The following is a 22,559-nucleotide window of genomic DNA, read 5'->3' on the forward strand; positions in this document are numbered from 1 at the left end:
TATATTAAAATAACATTAAGGGAATTACTTTTTCTTTCCTAAGTCTAGGACACAACTTTTGGTTTTCTTGGTGTTTTCTTAGTTTAGGAAACAACAATAAAATCTTATTCAATGGGTCTTTTAGAAGTTTTTCCTAAATCTAAAGAAAATAATGAGATTTAGGGAAACTGTTGCTGGCGCTCTTAATGCGCTTCTTGGTTGCCAAGAGAACAAAATTGAGTTGAAAACAGAGGAAACTCTCCTTTAAAAGAGCCAATTATCTTTCCTTTTTCCAAATGGGTTCAGTACTGGGTGAAAATATTACACTTGATATAGCAAAGTAGTGATCTTGAAGCTTAGAAAAAAAGAGAGTAGCGGTGTTGAATCTTGATTATAGTCATGAGATTCCAACCTAATTAGTTTCTCCAATTGTAAAAGAGAATTCCAACCAAGAATTTTAGTTGTGTCAAAAATTTTATGCCAAATGACTATGATTATTGAAATCCTGATCTAAATCTTAAAATCTTTAGATTTTACGATCTTAAAAAACAAAAAAATGATCTAGATTTTAATTAAAATTTTGAATAATTAGGATCTCTATTTGGATTATGGGATCTTATAGATTCCCTCACCTCTTTTTTTTTTCTTTTTATTTTTGAAAAATATTCATACCCTCCTTAAACTACCACTCTATTGTCAATGTGCTTCCCAAACTACCAATTGTGCCAATGTCCCTCTCTAAACTACCAAAAAATGTCAATGTCCCTCCTAAAGCCAGCAAAAAGACAAAAATAACCCCTAAAAAGTTTCAATATGAGAAATATATTCTTAATAAATCAAATTTTTTTTTTTTTCACTTATCAAAAAAAAATAAATCAAAAAAAAAAAATTTTGAAAGATTGAAAAAAATAAAGAAAAATGAAAATCCAAAGGGTGGCCCAAACTGAAATTATATAAAACAAAATCTAAAACAGAATTTTTTGGTTTTTTTTTTAATTTTAATTTTTTTTAAAAAAAAAATAACTTTTTGCTTTTGTTTTTAAGAATTTTTATAATTTTATAAAGGATATTTTTGTCATTGTGGGGCACATTGACATTGTTTGGTAGTTTAGAAGGGTACATTAACACAATTGATAGTTTAGAAAGCACATTAACAATTGAGTGATAGTTTAAGGGGTATGTGTACTCTTCTTTCTTTCTTTCTTTCTTTCTTTTTTTACAATTTTACATATCCATATAACTATAAACTATTCGATTTTTTATTGTTTTCTGTTTTTGTCCACATGTTTAAAGGTTTTGAAGATGCAAATACGATTCAAATATGTAAATTTATTATGAGCATAAAATAAGAACAATTATTTTGGGTGGGGTGTTTATATCGCTAATTTCAAATTAATCAAGGTATTTGTTTTGTTATAAATTGCAAGTAGAGATAACTTTTCTCTAAGGTTTGACCTTTACAGGCAAAGCTTAGTCAATTAACATAATTGATTCAGTTATTCCAGCAACCCACTTACATGATGTGTTTTAAATAATTTTTTATTTTTCAATTTTTTTTTTAAATGGTTGACATGAAAAGTAACTTAAAACACACTACGTTAGCCGGTGTGATAAATAAATGTAAAGAGTAGCACTACTCTTAAGACAAAGCTTGGTCAACCTTGTGTGATCTTAGTTATTTGGATTGTAGATGCTCAATAGTTTAATGAACAATGTTATGTGCTCAACAAAATAGTTTTGAGCGGGAATATTAGCCTTAAATTTTTATTTTTTTTTTCAGCTTAATCAACTAATATACTCACTTTGGCTGCTCTGACAAAGGACCCTGTGTCTTCTTCAAGGGTAACTCCTTTAGATATTAGATGCTCATTAGTCTAACAATACAAAAATCATGTGCTAAATTGACTAGTTTCAAGCGAGAATATTAGTCTCAAAGTCAACATATGGCAGAGAAATTACCTATATTACATCACTCGACTGGACAAGAGAGATTCAGATAGGCTCTGTTTGATAACATTTTTGTTCTTTGTTTTCTGCTTTCCAAACAAAAACATTACAAACAACCCAAAACAATTAACACTCTTCAAAACACAAAAGCTATTTTCACCTTTAAATCACATCAAAACACTATTTCAAACCAAAAACAAAAAACATCATCCAAAAGACATTAACAAACAGAGCCATTGCTACTTATCTCAAGGCACTTGTACTGTTGTCAACTCCAAAAGGGTTAACAAGGACCAGAAGCCAGCTGTGTTCTCAAAAATCCAGAATCAGCCATGTCAAATAATTTCAAGCTTTTCAAAAGAGTAAAATTAAATCTTGACCATTGTAAAACTATAAAAAAAAAAATCTCATGTAGTTCTTTTTTTCAGCACCAAAGCCAAATCCCATTTACTCGCACAGATTGCTTATGTTGGAAATGCACTATTCTTGGATATCTCTAGGAGACTAAATCATTAAAACATTTGCTTTCAGTTTAAAATGATAAAATGAAATCTAGATCAGAAGATTTCTACAACTGATAAAATGATTCTGCAATCTATAAATAACAATCCAAAATACAGAACATGCTCAGGTCTTACTATTGCAGAAATCAAATCGAAGAATGCAGGCAGATGTACCCATCTCTGCTCCAAAAAGAGGCAGCTGAAATTAGTTGGATCCCTGGCTCACTTGTATAGCTGCTTGAATCTTTTACAAGCTTCTAAAACATTGCTCCGGTGACCAAAGGCGCTAACCCTGATGAACCCTTCGCCGGCAGGTCCAAAACCACTGCCAGGGGTAGTAACCACATGAGTTTTCTCCAGAATCTCACTGAATACATCCCACGAACTGCGGCCAGGAAAGTGGACCCACACATATGGTGCATTCTTCCCTCCATATACATTGAACCCAAGTGAATTAAAGGTTTCTACTATTATGTCAGTATTTTCCTTGTAGAAACCGATCACTTCATGCATTGCCTGAAAAAAAAAAAAAAAAATCAACAGAAGTTGTTAAATCTGGATTTCATAACATTTTGCTCTGTTTGGGTAAGAAAAGAGGAACATGAAAGTAAATGGATAATGAAAAGAAACAAATTTCTAATTTAAAAAACGGGATTTATGGTGACAAAGATTCAAATTTTTTTTTTTGTATGTATTAGTAACTAATCAAGAAAATGAGACCAAAAAACAGACCTTAAGGCCTTCTGGCGAAAGGCAAGCTAGACCACCAGCTTGGGCAATGTTGGATGCACCATTGAAGCAAGTACAAACAATGCGGTTGAAGTCCTTGGCTACAGGAGATCCATCAGAAAATAGCAGCTGCTTTGGAACTGCGGTCCAACCCAGACGAACTCCAGTGAACCCAGCATACTTGCTAAATGATGACGTCTCAATTGCAACCTGCAATGCACATATTTATACTACAAAGTCATATATTTATGAAAGAGAGCTATTACACATCATTTCTTGCTCATCTCTTGTCCATCTCTTTTGGAAATTCACCATTGAATCTATAGGACCCACATTGAGTTCCACAGATTCCATGGTTGATTTGCCCATCTCTTGTACGAAGATAGACAAGAGATGGGCAAAATATGAAATCCAAACATTTCTCTTTGTAAAAATAAAAGTCCACAGCATTGAAAGGGGAAAATATAGATTAACCCCTCTCCTAACCATAATGAAGTACTCTCGTTGTACTCAAATCAAAAATCACTATACCAACAAAAAAAAAAAAAAAAAAAATTGAAAAACAATAGTTGCAGACTTGCAGTTATAAGCACATCAACCAATGGCACAAAAAGCTGGAACAGACTGGAAGAAGGTTTTAGCAAAGGCATTTCTCCAAAGAATAGCTCTCAAATGCAGGTCTGCCATAACGTATTTGAAAGGAGAAGATGGAAAATGGACCCATTCAAAGGAAATATGGCATATAATTCAGGAAAAATTGGAAAAATTTTAAACTTTATGCGAGAACTGAGATCCTGAACTGTATTCTCGTGGTAATAGGTGGACAACTTAGATCTTAACCTCTGACCTTGCGTAGCAAGAGAAATGTGGGAAGTGATAATGACTAATTTTCACAAAAATATTGTTTGAACTTCCTTTCAAGGCATGAGCCGTATAGAAACTGAAGTTATTACTGGCTATCCTAAAAAATGATCTAATGCTTCGCAACAAATAGTAAATTCACTAAATGCTGTGAAAAATATAATGCAATCATTCAATATGCCATTTCCATAGGATGTCCCAACCTTACCCTTGAAACATAAACAATTACTACCATATAAGTATGGATTTTGAACTCGAGAAAGAAAAAGTTTTATAATAACATATAAAAACCTCCATAAGACTGTCCTGATGACATAGGTAGAAAAAATAAAAGTTCATCGATTTTAATAGAGATGCATTTCTTAATGTGGAGCATTTGAAGAGAAAGGAATTGGCGTCTCTTTGAGGATTGCGAGTCCAATGTGTATGTGTAAAATCCTCCTTTTTGAGATTTCTCTTGGATTTGGCTCTAGTTTATGTTCCTAATTTCTCCTCTTTGAATCTGTTAGATCTTGTTTACTTTTTCGATTGTAGAAGCTTTTAGGGCCATTGTCTCTCTTGTATACTTTTTGTGTACGAGGGCACTGCCCTTTTCTTTCAATAAAATTATTATTCATAAAAAAAAAAAAAAAAAAAAAAAAAAAAAAAAAATAGAGGCATTTCAGAATAAGAACAATTGTAGATTATGTGAGGAAACTGCACCCAGCTGTATTCTAGGATACATTATTGATCTCATTTCATCAGAAACCACACAGCATCTTGCAGAGTTAACCAACATATGTCAGGATAAGAAATAGGAAAAAATAAATAAAATAAGAATCCAATTGCAGATTTGCATGCAAGAAATCTAAAAACGAATTTTCATCACCAACGTTACCTCTTTAGCTCCAGGAATTTCAAAGATGGAGTGGGGGAGGTCCTCTGATGCATACATGGCATATGCAGAATCATAGACTATGATTGACCCATTGTCCTTAGCAAACTTTACCAGCTGGGTCAGTTGCTCCCTGGTTGCAGCAGCACCAGTAGGATTGTTTGGTGAACAGAAAAATATGATATCTGTTCGAGAAACACTCGATAAATCAGGAAAGAAACCATTCTCTGGAGTACACTTCATATATTCAATGCCCTCAAACTTTTGGTCATCCTTCTGAAACAGTCCAGTCTGGCCCATGATAACACTTGAGTCTACATAAACCTGCACTTTCAAACATTTCTAATAAGGAACTGATACCGCACACTAAACCTTTAACCCTATAAAGACATTTGCATGTGATGCTGCTAATATCTTATCCAACAGACTAGTCCGATGAAGAAAATCATTGTTTTTCCATTTTGCTGAAAGCAAGGTAAATGTTCAATATGGTTGAAATTGTGAAATAACATCCCCTCCTTCACGACTTGCATTTAAGTGGTAAGATCATCTAACCAACAATCCAAGTCAATTATCGAAATCAGAAGGTAGCTCTAATAAATGAAACCAGATGACAGATTTATGGTACTTCTTCTAGACCGTAAGTGACTTAGTACATAGAATCCTGGTATTACCTAAAAAACAAACTTCCCAAGTGAACCTTGTTTTACTCATTTTTATAGAATTCTCATTGCTTACCAAAGGGAGAAAAAAAAAAAACTAACTAACTAACTAACTTCCAAAGAGAACCAACTCTATGTCTGTCTCACATCCACCCCCTCCACTTTTTGTATAAGATATTGCATGGGTGTTCAAAGAAACACAGTATTGTAAGTTAATCAAACATGTAAGCCTCTTACTGGTAACTTCATGCAAAAAAAAAAGAAGGAAAAACTAAAAGAATAAAAAAATAATCATAAACCATATGACAAAATAAAACAACGACCAAATGAATGTTGACAAGACCAACTCAAACTTTTTCACTTGATACATATATCAGTGAAAATAGATAATTTAAAAAGAAAAAGGAAGACAAGTCAAATGCAACTGGAGAATAAATTTCTTTTATTTTGTAGAACAAATTACCGGGTATGATGGGTCTTGCACTGCTATTGTAACATTAGCCCCAAAAACAACCTACCAAGAGTAGAAAGAAAGCAAATTCAAATAGTGTTAAAGTGAAAAACCGTTAATAATGAGCCATATTATCTTTAAGCTTCCATCAACAGAGTATCATCCATTGATGGTAGACAAAAACATCAGCACATGCAAACAACTAAAAATAAGGCAAAGACTAAAGTAAGGAATTCAAAACCACAACGTGAAAAAAGTGAAAAAACCTGAAGGCGGGATAAATCACATTTTGCACCATCTGAAACAAATATATCATCTTCCTCTATACCAAGGTCTCTATAAAATGTTGAAGCAATTGCAGCTCTCAAAACCTATACAGATCAGCAACAATGTTAGCCTTCAGCAATCATGATGTTTATCATCGAAAGGAAATGGAAATCTCAATTAAATCTCAAATAAGAAAGGCTCATAAAAACTAGGAGGCTTCTATTCTTTGGCTTTGCTAATCTGATCTTAGTTGTGTCTCGATTCTAAGCTTGATCAAATCAGTTATGAACCTAGAGGACGGTTGTCTCAGGTCAAAAGCCAGCATAGAAACTTCAGCCAAACCTTAATCAGCATGAATACTGATATTTTGAGAGCTGAATGGCAACAGAAAAGAGCTTTTGTATAATTAACCATCAGTAAGAAGCACAAAAAAAAATATTTGACCACAAGAATATTGTTGTATGACCATTAATAATAACTTTCGAAAGAAACCACTTAAGTTTCCAACTATACACTTGAATTCTCGATCAATCGCTTGTATTATGCATGGTGCCCATGCATGTTTCAAGTTCTCATTTCAGGCTGAAAAGCTGAATGATGCCATATGAACATGCAAGGGAAACTCTGCATCTTCAGCACATAATTTTGATACATAGGTAGTAGTTATTCATCACCAATAACGGGAGAATATATTGACATTGGACACAAACTCATAAACATCAGAACCCAATTTGTAATAGAAGTAACTACAATTAACAGAGAAGTTCAACTCCATGAAACAGTCAAATAGGAATCAAGAACGCCACACATACCTTTTCACCCTGCTCAGCTCCATAACCACTGTAACCCTCAAGTGTTGACAATGCACGTGATCTCTGCCAAAACAAGAACGATTTGAATCAGTAGTTAAATAAGCAACAATTCAGCTGAATCAGAAACCAGATAAGATGTAAAACTGTGCAAAATTTCATAAAGACATACAAGGACATGACCACGGAATAGTTTCAATTATGTCAAGTTAATGGCGCTCCTAAAACTCTTGTTTGGGTCAGTACTTGAGCAAGGATTCTGTAATTTGAAAAAATAGACCTGAATTTCTAGTTAGCAATTAGGAGGGAGAGAGAGATTAAGCTTCATAAATTACACATCTCTCCCAGTTGCCAGATTGCTTTTGTTGTTTTCTTTCATATTTTGTTATTCCAGTCAACAAAAATGGTTAATAGAAACATTTTGAAAGAGAGAAAAATATAAGGAACCATAGAAACAGAGGAGATTTCCTTATACAAAAAAATAAATAAATAAATAAAAGAAGAACAAAACCAGGAGCACAAAACCCCCAAAGAAAACAGCATCCAAGGAGGTTAAAACTCCCCAAGCCATCCCATAGTAAAGGCACTGCCAGTGCTCAAATTTTAAGCTTGACACAAGCATGGGCCCTAATTGAGTTCAAATTGGAGATTGTAAGCAATTTGAAGATTGGACATGTCCAATAAAATTCCTCTAATTTATGATCGAATGGGGCCCAAAGACCCCAATTAAGATATTATAACCAACATCAGGCAGGGTGTAATGTCTGAAAAAGTTCTTGTTGGAGATGTCCAAATAGGCAATGCAATGCTTAACCTCAAAACAAGCAGCAGTCCAAATTGAGGCAAGGGCATTAATCCTATCCCAGATAAATGTGATGAAGCCGCACTTGTTTTCAAGGGTTACATTCTTTCTTTCTTCCCATATATCCAAATCACTTTTCAAAAAGAGTCGCAAAGAATTCCATATTCAACACCAACAAAGAAAAACAGAGCAGCTCACAAATATGGTAACAAAATGACTTCATACCCAAACAGATAATCTAGTTGTCATTCACTATGCACAATTATATGCCTCATGAAAAGAATTATGACCAAATTCTCTTCATAAATGATAACAGTTATTAACTGTGTAAATATCAATAGTCCAAAGCTAAGGCCTTCAGTTTCTTTTCCTCAATGCCAGAAGTTTGGGCAGAATATCCTTATTAATAAACTTAAGGAGAAACAAACAAGTATAATTGTCTACAGTGAGATATTTAAAGAATAAAATGCACTTGAAAAAAAAAAATAAAACACAAACGGATCATAAAATTCAAGACAGTTTGGAAAAGCCAGTAGTAAAAACAAATTTAAGATTAAGAATAGAAGAAAACTCTTTTGATCAAAATAATAATCCATCAGCCATACACCACTCCAAAGGTTTGTCATCCTCATGCACAAAAATTGAAATTTTCAATCTCCAGAATATAGAGAAATAAATACCTTGACCTGATGAAAAGGATAGTGCAAAAAGAGCAAGAAACACATCAAGAAATGCAAAACAACAGATATACTTTTGATGTTCACAAGCAGAAACTTCAAACACCAGGAAGAAGGGGGGAAGGGTTAAGAAGTTATACCTTTTCCATTGCAGAAGTTATAACTTCTGGAATAGGCTCAGTAGTGTCACCAATTCCAAGGCTTATCACTTGTGCATCAGGGTACTTCAGCAGATGTGCAGCCCTCCTTCTAGAAATCTATTTTCAAGAAATTATAAGGACAAAAATAGGGTTACCAAAAATCAGTGTTTAAAACAAAAATAATGAACCAGAGGTTGGGAAGCCACACACACACCCACAGAGAGATCGCAGACTTTTGGTCTATATGCAACAAACAGTCAAAACATATAACTAAGAAGCACACTATTTTCTCTATTTCCTTGCTTTTCTTGGTCAGTTTTTTGGAACAAGAATACACCCTTACATCAATAACATGTAAAAATAAATTCCAATTCAAGGTGCTAGAGACAACCAAAAAGCCATTCTGGTTAACTTTTATCCAAATTCTGGAGCAGCAGATCATTATACGGATTTCCCATAAACCTGAAATAATGTATCTTCTAAAAAGATGGTCAAAATAAATAGGGCATTTTTCAAAGTGTAACTTAGAGTCTTAGACAAATGCATGGGGATCATGAACCAAGGGAAGATATAGGAGGTGAGACAAATCTGTATTTCTTGTGAACGGCAGAAGACATCATGGAAGAGACACATATAATAAAATGAAGGAAATACTGTACTCAGAAGCCCAAGCTTTATTCCTTTATCTTTATTAAGCAACAAAATTTCTAAAAAATTAAAAAAGAGGGCTTAGGAGACAGAAAGTATACTCAAAAGCATCAAATATACAAGAAGAAAAGATAATAAAAAATAGAATCATTTGAAAACTGCATAAAGGACATAGAGGAGTTAAATCATGTATGAACTGAAAGCCAAGAAATTGGTCCCCAAAAACAAATTATGCACCATGATACCAATCATAGGTCCAATGAATGAAGAGCACATGCCATCACCGACCTCTGGAAAAAGGTAACCTGCTTGAAGTTTTGCCATGTTTGCATTGCGAGAGACCGTTGTCTTGTAAGCTTCAGAACAAACAGCAAACATATTTAGCAATAATTAAATGTCAAACTTCAATAATCAACACAAAAGGAAGAGATGCTTCTAATTCCATTGTTGTTTAAGTATATTTGTCCCTGAAAAATTACCCAAATTTTAAGTAAGTGCCTTGAAAAGTTTTCCTGCTCTTATGCTTTCCAAAAGGCTTCATTTGTGTCTTTTTCTCTTATGCCATCTACTGGAGTTACAAAATTGGCTGATGCAGCACTGTTTTTGATGATGCGGCATGATTTCTAAACTAAAAAAGCATAATCAGCAACCGCAAAACATTGGTAAACATTAGTAACACGGATCACTAGTCCCCCCCCCCCCCAACAAATAAAACATGTGCTCTGGCCGCTGATTAGGTATTTTGTGGTTTTGAAATTGTGTCATTTCATCAAACAAAGTGCCACTCCAGCAGATGATGTGAGGAAAAAAACTGAAAAGCTGTCTAGAAAACACATGAACGAATTTCACACGAAATTTTTAAGGAACAAAGTTGAAGTTTGGGTAAATTTTTTAGGGACTAAACATAACTATTAAATTTATATTTTATTGGTAAATTACAAATGCATTCGATGGGTCATAAGCCCGTGACCTTACTGAAGAGAACCATTTGAACTAGAGCTCAGTGGCAGAAAAAGTGATTCTGATTTCAAGCAGTACCCTCCAAAACGTACACTTTACTTGTTTCTAGAACATTCATTTAAACACCATTAAGAGATGCCAATTATGCAAATGTTTAGTCACAAGGGGAAGAAAAAAAAGATGCCCTCTTATGAGGGTGTTTTTCATCAAAGGTTCTCAAAACCACCATCACCACCACAACCACTCCTCCCTAATGCACCATTCATTAGCTATAAACAATTGAACCTTACGCACGTAATCTAGAATAGAAGTACAGACACTGCGCGACTACACTAGTTACTCAAATGGAGCACAACAAAGTAATGTTTCATGGCCCATCATTCAAATTCCAGCAACAAAAGCATCACTCGCAGAATAAAGTAATTTTCTACACTTCCATGCTATGAAGAAGACTTTAAACCAATGGGGTAGCTCAATTGGCCTCACGAAGCAGAGTCACTAGTTCCTTCCCCTCACTCCCCATGGGCCAATTACTTACTAAAAAATAAAATAAAGAAGACTTTGCATAACAGAAATATAAGCAAAGCCATATGGCCCCTATCATAGTGTCACTCCTAAATAAACTCCCACTAAAAAAAATATAAGATTTCCATTCATAATGAACTTAAATTGAGCAATCAATTCACATAACATCAAACCAAAAAAAAAAAAGAACTATAGAATCCAAAATCAAAAACTGAAATGAAGGAGATAAAAATCTACCAGTCTGAGCTTCCTGAGGCGCCGCCGTAACGCACTTGCAAATGCCGAATCTTTTCGCCGGCAGTGAAACATTCTTCGTTCTGCAGGATAAAAAAAAAACCACACGAATTCAACTAATCTGATTGTTTAAACCAAAAATCAGAAATGAAAATGGTTAATCAGAAGAAAAAGGAGGGGAACTACAATAGTAGAACTTCGGGGCTTATTGTTTGGTTTCCGGCATTTTCCCTGGAACCAAACAGCGGAAATAAAATGGTACCTCGAATTGAAGTTGGAATAGGCCAAGAAAGCAGAGGAGGACGAAGAGATTGGAGTGGAGAGGTGCGGTGTGAGAGACATTTTGAGCCGAGGATAGAGATGGCGATTTAACCAAATGTTGTCGTTTTGTTCACTTTATATATTTTTACACGTCATTCTCTTATGCGATTTTTTTTTATTATATTTTACTATTTTGTTTATATTCAAAATTATGAATATAGTGGAAATTTATTTTTTGAAATTATATTTTAATGGTTTAGGATTTGTTTAGGTGTACGATTTTTTTATTGTATTATATTATTCTTTACTATATATATATATATATATATATATATATATATATATATATATATATATATATATATATATATATATTTTAAGTACAATCAGAAATACAACAAAAACTAAATCAAGGAACAAAGAAAGAAGCAAAAGATTTCTTTCCTAAACAGGGTGGAAAAGAAATCGGGAAACAGGAAGGAGTGGGAATGCAGCTAGAAGAGAATCTAGTTGCGGCCCAGATTGCCACATGATGAGCACAGAAGTTTGCACTTCGATTGATATTCAGAATTGTAGATAAGAAATCCGAAATAACTGAAGATATTCGCCAATCCTACATAATAGAAGGATTGTTAATGACAAGAGTTACCTTAAGAGAATCGCCTTCAAAGATGACTGAAAGGAGCTTGAGGGACAGGGCCAGTTTAGCTGCAAGAAGAGCCGCAGAGACTTCACCATAAATAGCAGTACAAGGAGGGCTAACTTGAGCTAGACAATGAATAACCGAATCGTTAGAATCACAACAAACAACCGATTGAGCTGAAAAAGTGTCCCTAATAGCAGTATCATAATTGATCTTGAAAGTAGATGCAATTGGCCGTTTCCACACAGGAAAAGAAGGAGAACCCTATAATTTCCAAGCCCCATAATGTTCATTGGAGAGACGATTGGTCTTGATAGAAATAGTCAAAGCATTGGGAACCAGATTCTCATGATGAGCTTTATTCTTGGCTAACCAAATTTGATCACAGGCAACAGCTGCAAAGATTTGGAATAAATGAGAGTCGGAAGCAGGAATTCCAATATTATGAGGATGAAGATTAATATGTAACCAATCAGCCATAGAAGAGATACGCAAAGCAATAATATCCAAAGGCTAGAAAGAATTTCGCCAGACCACCCTAGCAATGGAGCAAGACAAAAATAGGTGAACCAGAGAATCTGTAGAAAAAGAACACAGGGAACATGTTGAATCAGATATAGACTGCGAACATATAGCTGAAGAAATACACTCCTTTGTGAGAAGAATATTCCAAACCATTTTCCATAGAAAGAGGCGAAGCCGATGATTAAGTTTAAACTTCCAAAGAAGTTTCCAACTTGATTGGTGTAAAAGGGAAACGACCGGAGTCCTCTGAAAGGTGAAAAACAGATGGGCTAACTGAGTAGGGAAAACACCCGTAGATGAAGGAGTCCATAGAAGAGAGTCGTTAGCAAACCGAATCCTGATCTTCAAAATCTCAGAAACAGAAACCTGATCAAAAAGAAATTCCAACAAAGGCAAGTTCCATGTCCCTGTAGTAGAAGAAACCATATCCAATATTGCAAGAGGAAAATTTGCTTGTAAACTCTCAACCCGAGGAGCAGGCCGGAAATCAGGTAACGTGGGAACCCAAGGGAAAAACCAAATAGCAAGTGAACTTAACAAATGAGGAATATAGCAAGCTCCAAATTTCAGAAAATGGACAATGGACTTGATACCATTCCAAATAAAAGAACCCTTGGGAAGAGGGCTAGTAAGCAAATTTCCATATTTAAAGTATTTGTTCTTGAATAATGAAACCCAGAGACAGTCATGATCCAGAAGTAATTTCCATCCCAACTTGAAAATAAGAGAAATATTAACATCCTTCATAAGACAAAAGCCCAAACCACCCTGATTTTTAGGCAAACAAAGAGAAGTCCAAGATTTTAAAGATAAATTGTGGGACTTGTCTTTAGGAAAACCCCACCAAAATTTTTTAAATGACATGTCCAGTCGATGACATAACTCATCTGGAATCAAAAAGGAGCTTATGGCATAGGAAGGGATAGAAGAAGCCACTACCTTAATGAGAACAGATTTCCCAGCCTGGGAGAGCGTCTTAGAACGCCAGCCCTCAATTTTCCCGTTAACTTTATCAAGGATGTCGAAAAAAGCAGATTTCTTAGATCGACCAATAAGCATAGGAAGACCCAGATGCTTAGCTGAAACTGGAGTGATAGCAAATGGCAGAAATCCTTGAATACCTGAGATAGTAGAAGATGTAGTATTTTTACTAAAGAGAATATTAGATTTACAAATATTGATAGATTGTCCTGACCCAATGCTATATTTATCCAAACAGGTCTTAATAATAGAAGCTTCAGAAGACGTATCTAAAGTAAAAATAACCAAATCATCAGCAAAGAGCAGGTGATTAATGGCCATACTGTCCCGAGAAACACAGAAACCCCTCAGACTGTGATGAAGTAAACGAGATAAAGCCTCAGTACCAATGATGAATAGAAAAGGAGACAGAGGATCACCTTGACGCAAACCCCAGGAAGGTCAAAAATGGCCAAAAGGACTACCATTTAATAACATTGAGAAAGAAGTTGTTGAAATACAGAGACGGATCCAATTGATCCATTTGTCCTTGAAACCCAATTTATGAAGAATAGATAGAATAAAACTCCATTCCATTCTGTCAAAAGCCTTTTCAATATCAATATTAATTGCCATAAGACCACCATTACCCCTCTTGGACTTGAGTGTGTGGAGCATTTCATGTGCCAAAATAGAGTTATCCTGAATATAGCGTCCGAGTACAAAAGCAGTTTGAAAAGGCGAAATAAATTTGGATAAAAGAGGCTTTAACCTATTAGCAAGCAATTTTGAAATAATCTTATAGATAACATTGCATAAACTAATAGGCCTATAATGATGAACAGAGGAAGCACCCAAACACTTTGGAATCAAAGCAATGAATGTATGATTTTGTTCCCTCAGCAAATGGTTATTTTGGAAAAAAATTCCCAATAGCAAGAAGAACAGTGCCCTTTATATAAGCCCGGTATTTGACATAAAAAAGAGCAGTAAAACCATTAGGACCAGGAGCTTTGGTACGCCCTAAACTTTTTAAAGAATCATAGATCTCAGATTCCGTAGGCAAAGCACAAAGGAGATTGTTATCATCATCCGAGATAATCGGGTCAAATAGGCTCAATAACTCCTCATCAGGAGAAGGATTTAAGGAAGTAAAAATTAATTTAAAATTACTGATAAAACAATCCCCTATAGCAGAACGATCAGAAAGCCAACCTCCTAGAGGAGATTGCAAAATATTAATAGAGTTCCGCCTCCGGCGTATCAAAGTACTAGTATGAAAAAACCTGGTATTAAGATCAGTGGTAGTGAGCCATAATTCCCTAGATTTTTGCTTATAGAGAGATTCCTCCTGTTGAAGATAAACATCTAGAAGATGCTGGAGATGGAGCTCCAAAGCAAGATTAGAATCAGAAGGAGGAGCCTGTTGAGCAATATCAAGGAGAGAGAGAGTGTTATCCAATTTAGTCTTAATATCGCCAAAATAATGCTTATTCCATTGCTTAATAGCAGATTTGGTGAGTTTCAACTTTTTTGCCAAACAATAAGAGGGAGATCCTGTTATAGGAGAAGACCAAGCTTCCTTAACCACAATACCACAAGTCGGATCACGAGTCCAAAATTCTTCGAACCTAAAAGGCCTAGGTAAAGAAGGGTTAGGAATAGAAGTGTCCAATAGCAAAGGGTTGGGATCTGAGTTATGGGCAGGGAGATGAGTAACAGAACAATGAGGGAAAAAATGTATCCATTGACAATTAGCAATACTCTTATACAGACGTTCCTTTATTAAATCAAAACCCTGTCGGTGATTAGACCAAGTAAAAGGATTGCTTAAGAAACCCAAATCCACCATACCAAATGTATCCATAAAATCATTAATGGGATTAAATGAGACATAGTCAAAAGGCCTATCACCCAATTTATCATTAGAATATGAAATAGCATAAAAATCACTAATACAAATCCAAGGATCAGAATAAGAGTACCCAAAATTTGCCAAAGCCATCCAGAAATCCGAGTTAGTTTTCTTGTACAGGGGGCCATAGACAAAAGAGAGCAAGCATTTCACAGTAGGGTCAACAGAATAGCACCAAACAGAGATAATATTACTAGAAACACACAAACTAACAAGGTTAATATCAGTTTTCCAAGCCAACAAAAGACCTCCTTTAGAACCGGAGGGTGGAGCCTGAAGCATATTAACAAAAGCCAATTGATTCAAAATAGGGCTAGCTAAGTGAGGAGCTGTCTTAGTTTCTGTCAAAAAGAGAACATCAGGATTGTGCTTCCTGATAATAGCCCTAAGACTTCGAACTGTAGAGGACTGGGCCAAACCCCTACAGTTCCATAATATAGTAATCATGGAACTGGAGGGGGCATGGCAGAGCCAGCCGCCTCTAAAGATGTTGAAGTTGAAACAGCCACATGAACATCAACATGGGAAACTTCATCCACAAGAACAAGTTGGGTGACACTGCCAGATTTCCTAGCTGCTTTGTGAAAATGCTTGCCTGCTGTAGGAGACAGGGGCTCAGGAGGAGCAACCAACAGAGGGTCCTTCAATCCTGGAGAAGAAGCTGCAAGAGAAATTTCCTAAGAAGTTCCTGGAGTGACCAGAGCTGGTGGAGAATTCCGCAGAGTAGATAGTGACTGAGCAGCAAGCAACATGCAGTCCCGAAGACTATAAGTAGTAGATAGCTTTTTGGAAGGAGGTGAAAATAAATCAAAGACCTCCGAGACAGCAACTCGTTTATGACCCGACATGGGGCGCAACTCCAAAAGAGGAGAGGGGTAAACCTCAGACACCGGAACACTACCCCTAACTACCGAAACCTGTGTTTTTGGTAAGGATGATGCCGGGCAGAAATACGAGGAGAGGGGGATGTCTTTGTGGGAGGAGTTTTGGTGGGGAAATAAACCGAGGGAGAATTATATGAAGGAGGGCTGGAATGCAATTGAAAAGGAGGAGGTGGTAAATCGACAATTGGGTGAGTATAGATATGGGGAATATCAGGAAGGGATGTATGAGGATAAACAGGCATAACAGGGGAAACCGAATCAGACACAGGCAGCTGGGATTCGAAGAGCAGAAGATATGTAGTGGATTGAGGAAGACCCGAGTAGAGGTGAAGAGCTGAAGGTCCAAAAACAGTCAGGCTCGATGAAGATTGGCTCAATACTCCTGTGAGTTGCTGTGCAAGTCGAAGATGCCCAAAATTATGCTGATCATGAGGGCCATACACAGTAGGCCTAGTAGAAGCAGGGCCCAATTTGAATAGAGGATCAGTAGATGGGTCATGTCCAGGAATAGGTTCCTGACCCAAAACCATCGGGTCAGAAGAGATCAACTGGGAAGGGTCAGATATTTTTTCCTTCCCTTTGGAGGACAGAGAGGGACGGATGTATGACGACGTGGCAGCACCCTGTCCAAAGAATTGAGTGTACGAACGTGCAGATGAATGTGCCCTGGTTTCTGTAGGCCTAGAAGCTTCCTCCACAAGCGTCAAGGGAACTGAACACGGAGGAAACCCAACAATGGGAGAAGCAGCCGAGGCAGAAGCAGCACCCTGTAAGTAGAGAATAGAACCAGGAGTCCCAGTACAAGAAGACAGAGGATTGATGGAAGGCTCTCTAGAACTCGAAACAAGACTAGCAGAAACCAATTTCCGGACCCGCGGATAAACATAACCACGAAGAGAGGTGTTATAACGTTTAGGATCAACCAAATGAGGAGGAACTATACAAAAAGTTTTGCGGTGACCAATACAACCACACAACGAACAATAATCACCCAATCTCGCGTAAAGGAGTTTAATCCAAAGCGGAGAAAGGCCACTGCGGGGAAGATGGAAACCAGGAACCAAAGGCAAAGAAACATCAATAATGAAGCAAAAACGAAGATGATGATGATTGATGATACCTGATTTTTCACCATCTTCAACAGTCAGAACCTCGAGACCAAAAAGTTTGACAATCTTAATGGCATTCACAGCCAGCATATTCTCAAGATAAAGACCATGTACTTGCACCCAAAAAGCACAAGAAGAGAGGTCAACCTCCTCAAAAGCAAGCTCAAGGGGCACAGTTTGACAACAAGCAGAGCTCCCTTAATGTTATATGGATCATTATCCATGATTTCTTGAATCAAACGGTGCTCAAAAACTTTGAAAAGGAAACGATCACCAGGGAGTAAATCCACTTCAAAAGGCAAAGCAAATTTCCAAGAGATGTTGAGGATATCACAAACCCAAAAAAGGGATGGTGGATTTGGAGAAACCAACCTGCCCAGTAAACGAAAAGAGTGATCATGTGGGAGAGTTGCCGATTCCAAAGGACAAGGATCATCACAGTTGGTCTATATTTAAAATTGAGAATACCGAAAAAAAAAATTATTTTTTAAAATTATGTTTTGATGGTTTAGAAAACCTAAGACATAATTAAAAAAAGTTGAATACAATTTTAGTATAATTTAAATTTTAAAAATCAACCCAAACATATTTTCCAAAAATAATAAAATATAATTAAAAAAAAATCAGTTACCCACCCTTATAAAACTTAAGACAAAATTTATTTTCATAAAAAAATGTTTTTAAAAAATAATAAAATTTAATAAACAAACAATTGTTACCTAAACATGTCCTTACAAATTCAATGTTGAACCGTTTGAACATGCAATTTCAACGACCACAATTTAAAAATAATGATTTTAAAATGTGTAAATTAAAAATATAATTTTTAAAAATACAGTTAAATATTTAATATTTAAAATTACAGTTTAATTTTTAAATTTATGCGTTTAAAAAAAAAATCCTCTTTTTTGGAATCACAATTTCTTTTAAAACGAAATCCTAAATAATTTATATTTTGTTATTTAATTTAAAATCGCGATCTTTTGCCAACGAAATCTCAATGTCAATCGTACCCTTGGACAGTAGATTTATAACAAAGTACTTTTATAATGTTTTAAGAAATTTGATTATAATATAATTCTATTTGCCAATGTATTGAATTATATCAAATAAAAGAATACATATTCAGTGTTCTATTATAACGTTACAACCAAACAAAAGAATAAGTATAACTAATCTATTCCACCACATTTTACTCTTAGGAATAGCCATTCCTTTTTTTAATGAAATAGTCATTACGCAATCCAAACGAGACCTTACTTTTATTCTACAGATCACATTGCAAGGCGGCTTCTACGCTTGTTAACGACGGCAGCTGAGATATAGAGAAATAGCCTTAATTGACGTCCACGCTTTTGGCCACGCTGCGACCTAGGGTTAGGGTTTTCTGCGAAACAATTTTCCGATCCGACGCCAAAAGAGAGAGGTCGAAGCGGGTCGTTACTCAATTTTCTTTATCGTCTCTACCTTTGTCTTCACCATTCCACTGTTGCATCGCTCAAGTCGGTGAGTTTTTTTTTTTTTTATCCCTTTTTTTTAGAAGATTATATGTGCTTCATCTTCGTTGAATTTAGGAGAAGAAAAAATTTGAGATTTTTATTGTTCAATTGTTTTTCGTTTTGGAGTTTAATATTTGCTTCTCGGCAGTCTTCTTCTTTTTTCTTCAAAAAAATGTTTTTGGTGAATAATTTGAATTGTGACCCTGATTCTCTGTTTGGTGGCATAGAAAATTTAGGGGAAGGATAGAGGCCAACAAATTTTGTTTCTGCTCGGACTAGTGGATGATATTTGAAATGGGTTTTGGAGAAATTGATCAACTTTTTGTTCGTTGTGTCTTTGCCTTCTCATTTTGGGTCCTTCTGTTTTGGTATCGCTGTAGATAGTCTGTCTACGCGTCTCCGGTCGCAGTATTGGTTACCAATGGCCTAGTAGGTTAATGTTACTGTAGAATTCTGTGATGTGATTTCTGTGACGTAAGGTTGATTTAGGTGTACGTTACTGTTGAATTTTGTGCCAAGTTTCGGTGCTAGTTTTTTTGTTAGGGTGATCAACAAGAAGTTCTGGTCGAGCTAGACTCAGACGCCAAAAGGATGCTGATGCCTGATAGCTTGGAGTTTTTGTTGGATCTAGCTTGCTTTGACGAATAATGGTTGTTTCATATAAGTGCTTTTGATTTTTTTGGTTTGTGTCTTTGCCATTTTTTTGCCTCTTTTAGGAAGCGTTATCCTCCTATTTTCTTTTGGCGTGCACTTTTTATGAATTCATTTGCTGTTACTGAAATTTGAATGTAGTTAGGTCCCAGGAAAACTGATGACAATTTCCTTCTTACTCAAGCTTTCCCCACTTTCACACTTTAGTGCTACTGCTTCATGTTTAATTGAAGGTTAAGGTTATACTGTGCACAAAAAAAGTTGTTCACTCGGGTTCTGTGAAATTGTTTAACAGGGCAGATGGATCTTGAGACAGAGAATAGAATAGCTGCAATGCTTATGAAAGAAGCAGCAGAATTGCGGCGACAAGCAGATAAGGAAGGTGTGCATGTTTATCTGCGACAACCTAACTCACGGTTTCGGCCTAATTCGCGGTTTCTAACTGCAACTGTTCTTGGGGTTCAACAAGGTTAGTTCTGTGATTAATGTATTCATAATGTCGATTTTTTGCATTGTTAAATGTAGTTTTTAATGCCTTGTGTAAATAAATATCTATGAAACGAACTTGAAGCTTTCATGGGGGAAAGGTCATCATTTGCTTTGAAAGTGATCCTTGCCTGCCTTCATCAAAGTTGAGGCACATTATACTTTCAGGGTCTCTATAACTTGGGCCTTATTGATATTTGGTAACTTTTTCATCTACTTGGTATATCAACTTGTTATGATCCTAAGTATTTCATATGGCTTAAATGTAATCTTTATCATGTGTATATAGGCTCTTGAGCACCCCCCCCCTTTGTAAGTTGATTTTCAAGGATGAGTTATACTTCAGGTCTATATCATTTGGTATCAAAGCCATATTTCACGTCAAGTATGGGATTAGACGCAGCTCATTGAGTATGGGACCGAATGGGTTGCGGCTTTGTGGTTGAGTCACGGAGGGGGCGGCCTCGGATAGAACGTACCCTTAAAAACCGACTTACTAGGGAAGGGTGTCCAAGAGAGCTAATATAAACATGGTTAAGATTGCACTTAAGCCATGCGGGACATTGAGAATCGTAACACAACTCAACCATGGCAAATATGGAAAAAAGGATTAAGAAATTTTGTTAGCAAAGAGTCTTGGAAAGCGTTGTACAATGCACAAATTTCTATCACTTGAAGTGTAGGTTATCTTTTATGTTTGGAGGAACCAGATGATTATGATTCCGTTGATTTGGGTAGGCTTTCTTAAGTTGGGTAAAATCTAATCAGTTGGGAAGGATATACTGGCATATGAAAATTGGGCCTTTGTTTGTTCATTATGGCTTTTATATGTGTGCGTCTGACAATCAATCAATTTGATTTTGATAGTGAAGAATAAAACTAGGTTTGCATAGGCTTTTCATATCTGAATTTGATTTTTTATTCTTTTAATTAGCAAATCGAGCTGTGGAAGTGAACGAGATGTGGCGATCCCGGCAGAAAGAACTAGAGCTGGATGATAGGCTTAGAGGCCGGTCTCGAGATGGGAGCAGTGGTGGCAGCAGCCATAGGGATCACGACTCCGCAAGCCCAAGTAAGAGGCCTCCCATAAACGTTAACGATGCGAGTGCTTCATGCTCATCAAGCCAAAGAGTACACGAGAGTGGCGATTCAAGAGAAGATGAAGAGCTTGAGAAGTTTCTACACTCAAGGTCATAATTTAAGCTCTTTGCGCAAGTGTGTGCGCGCATGCACACAATTTTGAATCAAAGTATGTCAATTTGATTGGTTTGACATGAATGTGTTCTTCCTTGGTTGCAGGGTCAAGCGTGGCAGAGGTGGTGTAGGCCCAAGGATGGACGAAACGGGTCCATACCTTCCACCTTGTCCAGATTCGAGGGAAGAGCTGTCAACAATCCCCGATGTTTGGAAAGGCCATGCGGTCTATGGACCCGAGAAGCCTTCTTCACTTAAGAAGTATGATTCTTCAGAAGAGGAGAAGCAGAAGAAGAGAAAGAAGGTTTGCTCAGGGAGCTCCGACAAGCAGCACTCAAGGAAGCACAGATCCAAAGATAAGTCTAAGGATAAGAAAAGGAAGAGCAAGGATGAGAAAAGAAACAGACATCACAAGTAAGGGCTGTTTTGTATTGCGCCGTTGTTCTCTATCGAAGGTGGTCACAAGTTAATTTTTGTCAATTTGAATGAAAATCCTTATTTGTGCAGAGTTGATTTTCACAATTATAGAATTAAGGAATTCACTTGGAGCACCTTGGAGTCGGAGCACTCTTACCCAAAAGACGTAGAATGCATATATTGTGATTAATATAACTTAATTAGATTTTAAACCTTTTAAGTTTTATGAATTTGAAGCCTTAGCCCCAGCTGGTTGCTGCTTTTTTAAAAAATACTCAATATTTCTTGTTTTTTGTCGAAAATGAAATTCCCTTGGATTTCCTGTCTGCCAACATGGAATATGCTTCATGCGTGGATATATTAAATATTTTCAATTTTACCATCATAAGAGCATTCTTAATAGCCTCATCAAATTTTATTAGTCAAAATAGATAAGAACAATTTATTTTTTTTTTTTTTTTTTTTTTTTTTTTTTTTTTTTTTTTCATTTTAGGCATCCATCTTCTTAAAGCAAAAAAGTTTTTATAGATGTTGCAAGTAAATATACTTATCAAAAAAAAAAAATGTTGCAAGTAAATAGTGCTCACTATTGTTGGTGACCGGTGAGCATTGTTTATTCACTAAATTAGCTTATCAAAATAATCAATGAGGCTAATATGAATGCACTAAGATTGCTAAAAACTTTTTTTCGACTTTGAAACTCTCAATTGAAGTGCTTTTTTTTTTTTTTTTGGAGGGGGGGTCAACCATTTATACTTCCAATTGACAAAATCTTCTTAAACGTTAAAATATAACTTGAGAAATTATAACCGAAGTTGAAGTTTAAAAAAAACACAATACTAATAATAATAAATCGTCTCTTTCTCATACAATTATACACAAATGCTAAGGTGGCAATCTTAATTATCTTTTTATTTTTAACAACTTATTCAAAAGTTGGTTAGAAA

The 22,559-nt window shown here is 35.9% G+C and overlaps 2 protein-coding genes across 2 annotated transcripts; one reads left to right on the plus strand and one right to left on the minus strand.

Annotated features, from left to right (window-relative positions):
* Window positions 1–2,317: 2,317 nt before the first annotated feature.
* On the minus strand, window positions 2,318–11,444 carry LOC133882724 (LL-diaminopimelate aminotransferase, chloroplastic-like). The gene is made up of 10 exons (XM_062321940.1): window positions 11,331–11,444; window positions 11,072–11,151; window positions 9,638–9,705; window positions 8,702–8,818; window positions 7,086–7,148; window positions 6,273–6,377; window positions 6,019–6,069; window positions 4,897–5,217; window positions 3,162–3,368; window positions 2,318–2,945 (listed from the first exon to the last, which is right to left on the minus strand). Exons 1-10 carry the CDS (start codon window positions 11,408–11,410, stop codon window positions 2,652–2,654), a joined length of 1,386 nt encoding a protein of 461 aa, XP_062177924.1. The 5' UTR covers window positions 11,411–11,444; the 3' UTR covers window positions 2,318–2,651.
* A 7,188-nt stretch (window positions 11,445–18,632) lies between these two features.
* On the plus strand, window positions 18,633–21,824 carry LOC133881007 (uncharacterized). The gene is made up of 5 exons (XM_062319976.1): window positions 18,633–18,871; window positions 19,811–19,984; window positions 20,936–21,191; window positions 21,301–21,609; window positions 21,703–21,824. The coding sequence occupies exons 2-5, from the start codon at window positions 19,816–19,818 to the stop codon at window positions 21,800–21,802; spliced, it is 834 nt and encodes a 277-aa protein (XP_062175960.1). The 5' UTR covers window positions 18,633–18,871; window positions 19,811–19,815; the 3' UTR covers window positions 21,803–21,824.
* The last annotated feature ends 735 nt before the right edge of the window (window positions 21,825–22,559 follow it).

The sequence above is a fragment of the Alnus glutinosa genome, chromosome 11, assembly GCF_958979055.1.
Source record: "Alnus glutinosa chromosome 11, dhAlnGlut1.1, whole genome shotgun sequence".
NCBI lineage: Eukaryota > Viridiplantae > Streptophyta > Magnoliopsida > Fagales > Betulaceae > Alnus > Alnus glutinosa.